The 13,310-nt window shown below is 43.9% G+C and overlaps 2 protein-coding genes across 4 annotated transcripts; both read left to right on the plus strand.

Annotated features, from left to right (window-relative positions):
- The first annotated feature begins 2,040 nt into the window (after positions 1-2,040).
- Positions 2,041-3,964, plus strand: MED7 (mediator complex subunit 7). Its single transcript, XM_071570180.1, has 2 exons — positions 2,041-2,123; positions 3,008-3,964. Exon 2 carries the CDS (start codon positions 3,027-3,029, stop codon positions 3,717-3,719), a length of 693 nt encoding a protein of 230 aa, XP_071426281.1. The 5' UTR covers positions 2,041-2,123; positions 3,008-3,026; the 3' UTR covers positions 3,720-3,964.
- A 1,632-nt stretch (positions 3,965-5,596) lies between these two features.
- LOC139679080 (hepatitis A virus cellular receptor 1 homolog) lies at positions 5,597-13,027 on the plus strand. Of its 3 annotated transcripts, XM_071570469.1 has the most exons (8): positions 5,597-5,877; positions 7,812-8,156; positions 8,765-8,815; positions 10,768-10,844; positions 11,088-11,144; positions 11,885-11,999; positions 12,387-12,426; positions 12,791-13,027. In XM_071570469.1, the coding sequence occupies exons 1-8, from the start codon at positions 5,829-5,831 to the stop codon at positions 12,882-12,884; spliced, it is 828 nt and encodes a 275-aa protein (XP_071426570.1). In that variant the 5' UTR covers positions 5,597-5,828; the 3' UTR covers positions 12,885-13,027. The 3 variants fall into 3 exon arrangements, with proteins under 3 accessions (XP_071426570.1, XP_071426573.1, XP_071426572.1); XM_071570472.1 differs by lacking the exon at positions 11,088-11,144; XM_071570471.1 differs by lacking the exon at positions 8,765-8,815.
- The last annotated feature ends 283 nt before the right edge of the window (positions 13,028-13,310 follow it).

Raw genomic sequence — 13,310 nt, forward strand, 5'->3', positions numbered from 1 at the left:
CTAAAAACTGAACGTGACATCTGCAAACCACTTTATCCTGTTATGTTTCTTCTGTGTGGTGTTGCCCTTTGTGGGTGCCTATTAGGATATTTATGCACAAAGAATAAGCACCTTCTGTACCCAGTCCCCTGGGTCTGAGCAATCCATTCACACCTAAGACATTTCAGTCTGTACTGATGTCTCTGAAAAGAACATTAGATGAATTCACATCTTGGGGCACCACAAAATCCTTTGTCTCACTTTTTAAGACAAAGTAATGACAGGAAGGGCAGAAAATGTGAAAATATCACTTCAGATATCAGGCAATATTGGATTTGACAGCCTAGAAACTACTGATAAATACAGATTAAGCCCAGATCAATTTCCTGTCAATTTTCCCTGATGTTGTGAGTTGTTACCAAATGGCAAGGACAATATGCATAAACTGAGCCCTAATTACTTAAAAGGATATCCTCAGCTTCACATTTGAAAGCATAACAGAGGCCACATCCATGAATGTGGATAAATACTAAACTATAATCACATTGATGAGATCGGTGAAAAGGAAAAACTTTTAACTCAGACTAAGGAATGAAACAACATGAAACTAAGAAACAGTGTAACAATTGAAGTCATCAGCAACATAATGCAAAATGTGTAAATACTGCACAGCACTGTCTGAGAAAAAGGGCATCGACCTCATTTTGGGTGAGACTTCAGCAAGTTCACTGACGTTCCCTGCTATGTGACAGACACTCCCTGAGAATGATTGTCTCACAGGGGGTTATTTCCTCTTCAAAATATACTTTGCTTACAAATAAAACCAGATCAGCCTATTTTGCCACCAGGGCTGTACTCATTGTCAACTGTAAAGTGTAGTTTGGTTTGGAATATTTAAATATTCAGATATTCTGTAAAATATCTGTACATCGTTTCAGCCTTTCTTGTAAAATAAATCTAACTATTCTAGATCTACTTTGCATTCTTTCCGAAAGAATTAACAGAATCCAAAGTAATTATCATTCAGTTGAAACTTTATTGGTGAAATGATCAATCTTGAAGAGTGGATCCGTAAATGACGGGATGGGTCCCTGTCACACCCAGGCCATTGCTGCCATCTGCTGAGGGAGAGAGAACAGCACAGAAATGGCCAAGTGTCAAATAATCCTCCCCTGCTGGCCGTTCCAGGGAGGGATTCCTGCAGAAGCGATGCCAGGTAAGCCCAGCTCCACCTGATCCACAAGGTGAAAAACTTAAACTCATGATTTTTACTTCAACTCCCTCCAGAACAGAACGGAAAGAGAAGCAATGGAGCCGAACTGCATGTTCCGATGGAACGCTGCAAACACTCCCAGGTGATGCTGATTCCGCGGTCAGGGGTAGAACCACATTGAACACCATCAATCAGAGGTTCATGGGCCACAACCCGGTCCGAACACGTTCCTCTAACCCATCCTGTGGTCGGGCTCTTCTCCCGGGCAAACAGCGACGGGACAAGAGGGAATGGTCTCAAGCTGCGCCAGGGTAGGTTCAGGTTGCACAGCAGGAGGAACTTCTTCACTGAAAGGGTGATCAGACACTGGAAGGGGCAGCCCCGGGAGGTGGTGCAGTCCCCGTCCCTGGACGCGTTTCAGGAAGGGCTGAACGTGGCGATGAGTGCCACGGTCCGGTGGACACGGTGGTGTTCGGTGTCGGGCTCGATGACCTCTGAGGTCTTTTGCTGCCTAAATGAGTGTGTGACTCCTGTGATTCTGTGTCTCCCGGCGGCGGGGCCACCTCCGAAGGACGCCAGGCCGTTCCCTCCCGCCCCAACAGGTCCTACCGCCTCAGGGATCCCCAGAGTCCCGAGGAGGTCACAGCGGGGAGGGATAGCACAGTCCCGAGGGGGTCATAGCGAGGAAAGGGCAGCACAGCCCCTCAACCCCCACCATGGCGGAGCAACCTCAGCACCCCCTCCCCGCGCTGGCCCCGCCCCCGAGGGAGCTGAGTGGAGAGAGCGTCTGACTGATGTTCCCGAGAGCCAATCACAGCGCGTCAACGAGATGCTGCGAGCCAATGGGAGGCGGGGGAGGGGCGGCTGGCCGGAAGCGGCGGCGCTGAGCGGCGCGTCGAGCGGTGCGGGCCGGGAGGGCGAGCGCGGACAGGTGAGCGGGGCCGGTGGAGCCGCACCCTCCGCCGGGACGTGATCACGGCTCTTCTCTCCTCAGCACTGGCTGGCGAGCCCCGCGGCGGGGTTTGGGCATTCTCAGAGCCCGGCCCGGAGCAGGGCAGCGAAGCTCGGCGGGTGTGGGCCCGGCCCGGCCCGGTTCCCCTCGTGGGTCGCGCGTGAAGAGGGGAAGCCACACGGGGAACGGCTGAGGTCACTTGGTCTCTTGAGCCTGAAGAAGCTGGAGACTACGGGGAGACCTCACCATGGTCTGCAGCTTCCTGACAAGGGGCAGCACCGATCTCTGCTCTCTGTGACCAGTGACAGGACCCGAGGGAGCGGCTGGAGCTGTGCCAGGGGAGGTTTAGGTGGATCTCAGGAAAAGATTCTTCCCCCAGAGGGTGGTCGGGCACTGCACAGGCTCGCCAGGGCAGTGGGCACGGCCCCAAGGCTGACAGAGCTCAAGGAGCGTTTGGATAACACGCTCAGGCATAGAGTGGGATTATTGGGATGTCTATGCAGGGCTGGGAGTTGGACTTTCCTGGCCCTTGTGGGATCCTTTCAACTCAGGGTATTCTGTGAAGTTCCAGACTGGGCTCCAGTTAGGGAAGAGGTCTTTCTCTCCCTGTGGCTGCCCAGTTTACAGGCTGGTGATTCATATTTTGGGAAATGAGTGTTCTGTGTGCTAGAAATGTTAGTCCTGCTGTAGGTAAACCTTAGTGAAAAGGTAACATGGATTTATCAGGAGTTTCCTGTATTCTACACATTGAGTAGCTTTCTTCTGGCTTGTCTCACAGCCACCTCTCTTACATTGTCTTTGTTTATAATGATATAGTGATGTCACACAAATTGTTAACATTTGTTTCTTGGGATATTCCTCAGGTATCTTTGTCTGGCAAAAATGGGTGAACCTCAGCAAGTGAGTGCCCTTCCTCCGCCTCCAATGCAATATATAAAGGAATATACTGATGAAAATATCCGTAAGGGCCTGGCTCCAAAGCCACCTCCACCTGTGAAGGACAGTTACATGATGTTTGGAAATCAGTTTCAGTGTGATGACCTAATTATTCGGCCCTTGGAGAGCCAGGGTATTGAGCGGCTGCATCCCATGCAGTTTGATCACAAGAAGGAATTAAGAAAACTCAATATGTCTATCCTGGTCAACTTTTTGGACCTCTTGGATATTTTGATAAGGAGTCCAGGGAGCATAAAGCGAGAGGAGAAACTGGAAGACCTGAAACTGCTTTTTGTCCATGTGCATCACCTTATAAATGAGTATCGCCCTCACCAAGCCAGGGAGACTCTGAGGGTCATGATGGAGGTGCAGAAGCGTCAGCGCTTGGAGACCGCAGAGCGATTCCAGAAGCACCTGGAGAGAGTTGTGGAGATGATTCAGAACTGCCTGGCATCCTTGCCTGACGATCTGCCTCATGCAGAGGGGGGACTGAGAGTGAAAGTGGAGCCCATGGATTCTGATGATGGCAGCAACTGCATTGGACAGAGTGAAAAGCAGAGAGAGCGTTCTGGTGGCAAGAGAGATCAGGTGTTAGACAAAGATGCAGCCATGTGCAGCATTATTGATGAAATGACATGAAGAAAACACCTTCTGTTAATGCACCACAGTGAGAAGCAGCATGTATTCTGAGGCTACACACTGTATTTGGTTGTGGTGTTGTACAGGCATTTGTGCACATGTTGGAGGTTGTGAGTGACTGGGCAGGGGAAAATGTTTGATATTTTGTGACCTGTGTTTTTTTGGTAGAAAGAAAAAAAGTATAACGTTTTTAAAATGTATTGTGAGGTGGTAGGTGCATATTAAAGTTGACTTTTTCTGTTGTACTTTCATTTGTCACTTTTCTGTTTGTTTTGGGTATGTCTCTCTATTTTGGGGTCTGCCATTCTATGGTTCTATATGCTCAGAGTCAAGGGAAAGTTTCTGCAGAAGTGGTGCTTGTTTCTTGCACAAGCTGAACACAGGAACTTGGAAAACAGGCACATAGAAACTCAAATTGCATCAAGGCATTCCTTATAGCCTGTGTTTGATGTGAAATCTAAAGCAAGTGGTTTAACTGTTGTCCTGTAGCTCTCATGCTCTTACTGTGTGACAGAACAGCTTTCCTGGCTTATAGACAGCACTCAAACAGCTGTAGACGTGTGAATGCCACAACCTGGCTGAAGGGAGTAGAATGAGCTCAGATGGACCTCTGGGATAAGAGTTCCCTTATTTTCTCATCCTATTTATTTATTTCAGAGCCCAAACATGGCTCTTGCAAGGGAGGAACCTGTGTAGACCTGTGCACATCACAATTTCTTGCAGGTCACTGTCAGCAGGTCCGTGTCCTGGCGTGCAGGGGGGTGTTTGCCACACACAACCACCAGAGTTCACCAGCCCATGCCAGGCACTGTCGCAGCACAGCTGTGGGGAGTGCAGTCACCTCTTGCCAGAGCCAGATTGCCAGGCCCTGCTGGCCATTATCAGAATTGTTCGTCAGCAGCTGTCTGCAAGTTTCCTGTTTCCCCAGAACCACCAGGAGTAAAAAGAAAGCATATTCTTGGAGTCTTGTTTCCAGCTGCTGCAGAAGTCATGCTGAGTGCAAAAGTCATCCCTTTTACTCTCACTTCTCCTCTACAAGTGTGTTGCTATTGTTTGTCTTTTGACTACATCCGTCCCTTAGTTTTCCTAATTTTCACTTCAAGAAACTCAATTTGATGCCTCTGCCCTCCTGAAAGGTTGCCTCTGTGAGGCAGCTCTGTTGGTTCAAACTCCCTAGGACTTAATTTCATCTGTATAAAACCCTGTGAGGTAGATTAATTGCTTCAGCAAAGACCATTTCTTGGCCCTAAGTCAAATACCCTTGATTACAGCCACAGTTCTAGTTCAAACAATATAAAAAGTCAAGATATCCTCAAGAAGAGTTTGGTGATCCAGGGACAGGGGGAGAGTGGCCAGAGAACAGCATTTCTCAGAAGCTGTATTCAGTATTTTGTCAGTGAGCCTTGAGTCTGGGATGATTTGACTATGTTTTACTCTGTATTGCAAAAAGCACAGATGCCTACAAATTTTTTAAGAGATGAAATAAACCTGCAACTCTGTTAGGCTTAAGTGTGTAACAATAGAACAGTTTTCCAATACTACCAAATTTTTGCTGCCAATTTGCCAAAAGATGCTCTGAACTGCTTCTAAGTATTAGAAATTTATGATTAAAAGTTTGAGTGGTTATTTCTAGGAATCTTATTTTGCCAAGTCCTTTCTAGTTGCCACACTGTGCTACATATCCTATGTAATCTTTTATCCAAATGCTGTCTACTATGGCAAAAGCAGGTGTGAGAAGCAGTCTGGGGCAGTGGATTCAGATAGTTGTGTCAGCTTAGTTGTGCTGACAAGTTTCACTTATGGTAATCAGGCAGATCTGGAAAAAAGAGAACTGTGTTTCTGTGGTGCTGCGAGGTGTTGGCTCAGTCCCACACTCACAGCCCTGTCAGCCGGAGCTCAGCCCTGTGCACTTGTACCCTGCCAGCAGCAGCTCTGCCCGTGCTGCAGGACACAAACACCCCAACCACAGGCACAACACTCAGACTGGACTGACGGGCACCCACAGCTGTGTCTGGACATGGTGTGCTAAGCAAACCCAAAGGTTTATGAAGAAGATAGGTTTTCTTGAATGAGGAAGGTGAACGGGAGCATTGCTTGTCTTCAGCCACAATGTTGTCTTATGTTTGCATGAACTGGATTCTTCTGATCGTGTTTACAGGTAACTAATTGGGCCTAAACAACTAGATGGAGGTGCATGGAGGTAACATGCATCAGTGATTCTGAGGTTTACAAAGAGAATTTTATCTTGCAACAGGAGGAGTGGCCAAATACCACAGACACTGTAGCTTTATGTTAGAACAGAACTTTATTGACTTGGTGTTCTAATGGTTTTATCACCTTTCAAAGAAAATATCATGTTGAGGGTATGATGGTTTTAAAGATGCTCCTTCTTGGGGCTAGTCTTGGATCCTTCTAGTCTAATTGGGCTTTTAAAATGACCTCAGATGAGCAGAGAATTTTAAAGCATTGTAGAGAAAATGTAAACCAAGGATATTTCACTTTGGCAGGCTTTGTGAAGAGTTCTTAGGAAGACAGGGAAGAGGTTGACTATGGCTTCTGTGCTTTTTAGCTAATACAAAATTTTACTGTGACAAATTGGTAATTTCTCCTTTTGTAATCTGAGGAAGCAGCCTTAGATTGTTAGAGGCGACAGGACTGAAACAACAAGTTGTAATGTGGTAGTAATAAAGACAGACATAAACTTGGTGGTAAGTTAAATTCAGTAGAAAGAAAAGGGATATTGCAGATATTATTTCTTGTTGTTCTTTACAAAATTTTTTATTTTAAGATTGATTTCAAGATTTCTTTTTGTATTAAATAAAACACGTTCGTTTCAGGGATTAGTTTTTAATATGTTATTGTGTCAAAATCTCTTCATGCAGACTTATTTTTAACAGTAATAACTTAGGTTAGGAAAATGTTTGAGCTGGACTGTGCAAAAGAGCTTTTTCACAAGGGACAGTTGCAATCAAGCCATTCAGAGCACAGGAGCCACTGACGCTTGTCTGACTGCCCTGGGAAGCTCCCTAATTATAGGCTAGGCTGGACTTTTAATGGAGGTAATTTGTTGCCTGTTCTTGCCTCACAGAACTCTGTTCCTGAAATGTTAATATGGACAGATTGAAATATTTACACACATAATCCCAAGTTACTGAATTTGATAACGTGCAGTAGTCAGTATATAGGAAATGTTTTCTTTGAAGTACAAACATTGAGTGCACCTTGGGAGCCTCACTGCATACCCTGTTAGAATAAGAATGGTTACAGTATGACTGTGACTGGATCCCCAGAGCACAAATTATTTCAGCTGGCACTTAACTAGCTCTTAATAAAATCCTTCTAAAGGGAATATTGACTGGAATGGTCTAAATACACAAAAGAAACTATCTCACTGTGATGAATGGGTGCTAGGGCTCTCTGTTTTCACCTCAGTAGTGTGTGACATAGCCTTCTGGAAAAATTAAAAAATTATTTTTAAAGGGAACCAAACAAGTTAGAAACTGCATAAGTGAGAGATAAAATAAGGTATTGAAAAAATAGAGAATGTAAAATTTCTCGGAAAAGCTCTGAAAAACCCCTTCTGATCAGAATGTGCAGAACCTGACTTAAAGCAAGAAAAAAGGAAATTCATTCATCAGTGATCATTCTGATGAAACCTGCCTTTTAGTGTCTTTCATTGAAAGGGAGGAAGAGTTTCCCACAGTGGTTTTGGTTGAAATCAATTCTTACTGCTCTCCTCTGTGTGGCTTGGATTAAATCTAAACAGAGGAAAAAGCAAAGAGTTAACAGACTGTACTTGGTTCAAGAGAAGCCACAGAGTTGAGCAGATTCAAACACTGTTCTCTGTCCACCTCGTTGCCTACCTGCAGAGGCTGAACAAAGTGTGTGTCTTCTTTCTCTGAGGAGAGACACGTTCTGAGCATGTCATTGGCCTGATCGTTATCGCTCACTGTATCATTCCTACTGGGACACATTTATTTGTGGAAAATCTGATTCAGCAATGCCTGATGGTGTTTGAGAGACAAGAGATGTAAGGACATGCAAGATGCACAAGAAGCTTCCACTTGCTGAGCTCTGTTGTTTTGTCCACAGGCCCCACAGTATCGGATTTAGTTGTGAAAGGAGAGGTCGGTCAGAACGTCACCGTGCCCTGCACCTACAGGGTCCAGCACACAGCAGACATCACATCCATGTGCTGGGGTCGGGATAGCTGCCCTAATTCACAATGTTCTCGGACCATTATCTGGACAGATGGATGGAGGGTGACAAAACAGCACAGCAGCAGGTACCTATTGCAAGGGAACCTGCTGGAGGGCAACGTGTCCCTCACGATTGTGAGCGCCGAGGAAGGAGACAGTGGGACTTACTGCTGCCGTGTGGAGCACCGGGGATGGTTCAATGACCAAAAAACTAATCTTAAGGTTGTGATAAAGAAAGGTGAGTGCAGAAGTGTGCTCTGGTTTGAGTATCATTGTGGTAAATCTGCTCTTGGGTCTGGATTTTGAAGCTTGTGGTTGAAATAATTTCTACAATCATCTATAGGACTGATCTTTAGGACCCTGCAGGTCTGTTGTTAGTGCTGTTTAAATTGAGCTGTGCTTGGTGAAGTTCTTATCCCATTGCAGTCACTGCAATCAAAAAAATGGCATGGTGCTTTGTTTCATAGTGCACAGCACTACTGATCTTTTGTAGAAACACTGAAGAATTTAAGAGAAAGGGAAGTGTGCAGTACTTAATCCAAAACTTTGTTGCTGCCACTCTTTCTATAGAAAGTTGTGTTTGATTTTCCCTGCTTGACTCTAGAGTAAAGCCCAGAGACACAATATTGGCATAGAGAAGTTTTTATCAATATTTTCTCTGATTTTTAGTTTTTCTCATGCTTGTGAAAAGCATGATAATATATGGAACAAGTGTCTGACAGATGTACTTGTGTAGCTGCTGCTAGCAAATTCTTATGGTAGAAGCACTGTCTTTTTTTCACTACATAAATGCACACTAAGGTTAATTATAACATGTGCTGATTTTGTTTTATTTTTTAATATCAGCTAGGATCTCTACTGCAAGTCCTCATACTTACACCTCTGAACAGACATCAGGTAACTTTTATCCAAGTATTAATTTCAATAGCATATATAAGCCATATGGGGATCTTAGGAAACAAAATGATGATAGATTATAGAAATGGCTTGGCAAAAATTTAGTAAACATTACCATAGAATCAGAACTTGGATTTAAATTCTACCTTATATAAAGAGTTCAACAGAAGGAACATGCATACATGGGAGGAAGCTTGCTTCCAGATGTGATGCTTAAGTAGATGTTTTAGTGGTGCTGCAAGCTTTGCTTTTATTGTGGATGTTGTTTTGGCTTGTTGGGGTTTTTGTCATCTAAAATCTCACCTCTTCTAGAAATGCTTCCCCTGAATAGTAAACCACAACTTTTTAGGAGTTGGGTGCACCTGTTGTTTCTGTTAATCAGTTTCTTGCTCTATAATATAGAACTGTTTTATTAGAATAGCTCAAAAGTGCATCTAATTCAAGATCCTGCCTCCAGTAATAGTCAATAGCAGATGATTGAGGAGGATTGTAGAAACAAGGCAGTAATTTTGTGATACAGTGCCAAAATATTATTCTACCCTGGTGTATGAGGTGTCTCAGAAGCTGTCCACATCCTCTTAGCTCGTGAACACTTAATAACATGAGGTCCCTCGTTGTAGTGGAAGAGACAGTACACACCTGTTCCTCTCTCAGTTTCTCCATTCCCCTCACAAGTGGATAAACTTCTATCACATACCCACTCAGCTGCATCTTTTTCAGTCTGAAAAAGACACCTTTATTTTACCATACACCAGAGAAAGCTCATGGTCTAACAATGGCTTGTTCTCTGGGTTCTAGAACTAAAATCAGGGTTGTCATTTGTACTTCTCCCTCTATCTTGGATGTTTCCAGCTAAGGAACTCCAAACTAGCATGTCACAAAAGTTGCATTTCTGTTTTGGAAAAAGAAGTGAAAACTTTCTCAGACTGTTTCTATTCTAGTTGCAAACAACATGGCTTCCAATCTTAGGACTCATGGGTTTTCTTAACCCTGTGTCATCTTTGTTAGCTGATGGTGGAACAATGTTTTAAGTTTTCAGAACACAAGTTAGTATGTGCATGTTCACACAGAGGGAGACTGGAAAAGGCAGCTAGCTGTGTGCCTCTGATGTAGAAATACTCCAGAATTTCCAGTGGAAGAGACCAGTGAAGCCAATGATCCTGTCCTCTTCAAAATACAGCTTCTGGGATAAGGGTAACAATTTTAAACACCAAAGCAACCAGATGGGATTGTCATAAAGTGAACAGGAGGTTTTTATATCATATGACAACACGTGGAGAAACTGAGACTGATGAAAGAGGAGACAAGTTTGTAGCCTTAATTTTAAATATTGCAGAGCTTTGCTCTGGGAAATTACCTCAAAATATGCTTCAGGTCCTTATGCAAATACATCACATTTTGGTCAGTCTGTTTACTGCACAGCTGTCTGGGACTTTAAAAGTATCTCTTGCCTTTTGTGACTCTGCATCAGTTGCTGTTTCACAGCCCTGAGATGACTAAGTTTGATTTAGGCATCATTTTTTGCTTCCAGGTCAGGTTGGATGGGGCATTAAGCGACCTGGTGCAGTGGAATGTGTCCCTGGCAGGGGGATTGGAACAGGATAATCTTTAAGGTCCCTTTCAACCCAAACCATTTTATGATTCTATGATGCACTGCCTCTTGGCTCCAAACCCAGATGCCTACCTTGATAACTCCTTTCCAGTGTTCAGGTAACACCAAGAGCCAAGTGATTCCTGGAACAAATTTAAAGCTCTGAAAAGGGCAGCAGAAACTCCAGTATTCAGAGTTTTGTGCTGCTCTCTGTCGGCACCAACCTCTTTTATCATATGCAGACCACAGACAACTGACAGACACTTAAGTTCAGTGGTTCCAAGTAAGCAGTACAGATTCCTCTGTGTGAAGGCAGAGCAGTTCTCCGTGCAAGTGATGTGTTTGTCTTGTCTTTGCTCAGCTCCTGGGAGCACCAGTGAATCCTTTACCATCACAGACACGTGGACATTGGTTTCTGCCTCAGAAGCTCCTCAGACTGTAAGCATCTCCTTTGCTGTAGCATACCTAGGCAGAGTGAATAGGAATGAGAGGTTATTGGGTCATCCCTACTGGGTACTTGCACTGCTTTTGTTTGATTGCAACATAATCTTGTTTGGGAGTCTGCATGTTTAGTGCTTATGAAAGAGTGCTTATTATCAAAGAGGGAAAAAACCCAGCTTAGTGTGCATAGAGTGCTTCCTACTAATGAAGAGCTTTAGCAAAATCTGTATTGCCTTCCAGGCCTCTGGTCCCTGCTCAGACACCTCAGACTGCTCAGATGTGACTACAAGCCTGCAGGTATGGCAGGATGTGGGGAAGAGTGGAACTCAGACCACCTGAGAGCACAGGGATTCCCTTCATTTCCTGAGCAGTGGAGTTCAAATAGTTGCTCTGTCTATCCTGCCGAGTCCTTCAGCATGTATTACAGGATGACATGCAGTAATAGTGCCCAGATTTTATCAGGAAGACCAACCAGCCAAGTCAGCCTTTGGGAAAGCCTGCCATGATGTACTGTCCAACAGTCTGTGCTGTAGGAGTTCATACTGCTGCATGTGCAGGATGCAAGTCAGGGACCATTCTGTGCTTCCAGTGTCTTTCCAGGTCTGAGATGCCAATCACAGGTTAATATTAAGAGCTGGCTTCAGAAAGAAGTCTAGCCTAAATAAAAAAAAATGCAAAGAGAAGGTGCATTTATTTATTGGCATAAAACCTTGAATAATGCTGAATAAGCTAGCAAGAAGGTGGGAGAGTGTGACATCAGGAGATATTTTGATCATTAAAAAAATTCACCAAATAGTATCAAACCTGAATAAATGAGACTTCAGGTCTTTTGACAGTTTTAAAAAACATGTTCAACAGCATGGTTCACACAACTGTCACAGTGATCCTGCTTGAAACTGGTCCTGTATATCAGATTAGGCTTTTGGTCTCAAATGTACTTTTCCTGCAGAGTTGCAAAACATCTAAATAGCCTTTGAGTGCTGCATGGGCTTCTTGCTGTCAGTTCCACTAATGCTCACCTGTCTTGTGTTTGACAGAACATGTCTGTGCTGCTTCCCAGTCAGCAATATTCAGAAAATGGGCTGTACATTGGGATTGGGTCATGTGCAGCACTTACGGTCATCCTCATTTTGGCTCTGTACCTCACTAAACGTAAGTACTTTTCCTAGGCAGTTATTCAAGGATTGCTCAGGTTTGTCCAGTCACAGCTCTGGCAGATGCTACATGTCTCCCACCTCAGGGCAGTGAGCTGAGGTCTCTGACTCCTCACTGTGGCTGCTCCTTCAGCTCTCCCCCTTGGTCTCTGGGGCTCAGAACAGCAAGGTGTGAAGGAAGCCTCCTCCTTTTGTGACTCTTCAGCAGCCAGTCACCCCAGGGTGTGGGGAGGAGATGTGTGATACAAGCCCTGCATTCCACAGTTCCTGTGTCTCAGTTCCTTCCTGAAGATAATTATTTATTTTTGAACCCACTGCTTTACTTACTTCTAATGGTTTAAACAAAATTGTTTTTCTCTTTATTTTCATTCTGGATGGTCCTTAGAATACTTTTACAATACGAAGAAGACGGGTGGCACTGCAAAGTGAGTATTCTGTTCCTGCTTTTGCTAATAGAACAAATGTTGCAGAAAGAGAACGTCAGTATGTTGACCATTCCACCACATATTTTGACTTTCTTTTTTAATCTCAAGTTAACAGAAATCATTAAAAAAAATCCTGCTACTTTTCATTACTTAGTAAGCAAAAATGAGTAACAGCTGTCAGTTCATTGCATTAGGGAGCATGCAAACCTCAAGTGTGGGTTGTCTTTTAAGTGGAAAGATGATTCATTATCAATCATGATTAAATAAGAGTTTATGCATGTATAACTTTCCAGTGAGCTGGTTGATCTGCTTTTCTGTGTTTGTTTTGTCTGTTTAACACCATAGTTTTTACTCTTTTGTGCAGCTTCATTGCATTTCAGAGGCCACGAGGTGTGGGGAATCATAGTACCCTGGAAGACGAGATCCATGCGGAGGAAAACGTTTATATCATACACTAAGAACTGTATTTATGCTTGCCTTTGTCATTGCTGGGACATTAAATAGTTTGCAAAATGTTAGCTGCTCCCTCTGCTCAGCAGCTGAATGTTTCTGCATTACTGAAGCATTACTCACATCATTCTAATAAAACAAATAAAAGCTACACTTGTAATTAAAATTGTTATCAGCTTATTCCAGAAAGAGAAACCGAAACCCTGCTGTCCTGAATGGAAATTTCTGTTTCCTAAGGAAAGTTACCATTATATTTATTATCTGCTTCAAATTCTCACTTCCTTTTTAGAAAAAAAGAGGAAGTGCCAGAAGGGCAGAATTGACTTCACTGTGGGTTCTATCTGCCACCTACCACAGAGTCTGTGCTATCAGAGGGCAGAAGCAATCTCACAGCTGCTGTGACAAACCTGTCACATGGGAATACACTTATTTGC

The sequence above is a fragment of the Pithys albifrons genome, chromosome 15 (genome assembly GCF_047495875.1).
Source record: "Pithys albifrons albifrons isolate INPA30051 chromosome 15, PitAlb_v1, whole genome shotgun sequence".
NCBI lineage: Eukaryota > Metazoa > Chordata > Aves > Passeriformes > Thamnophilidae > Pithys > Pithys albifrons.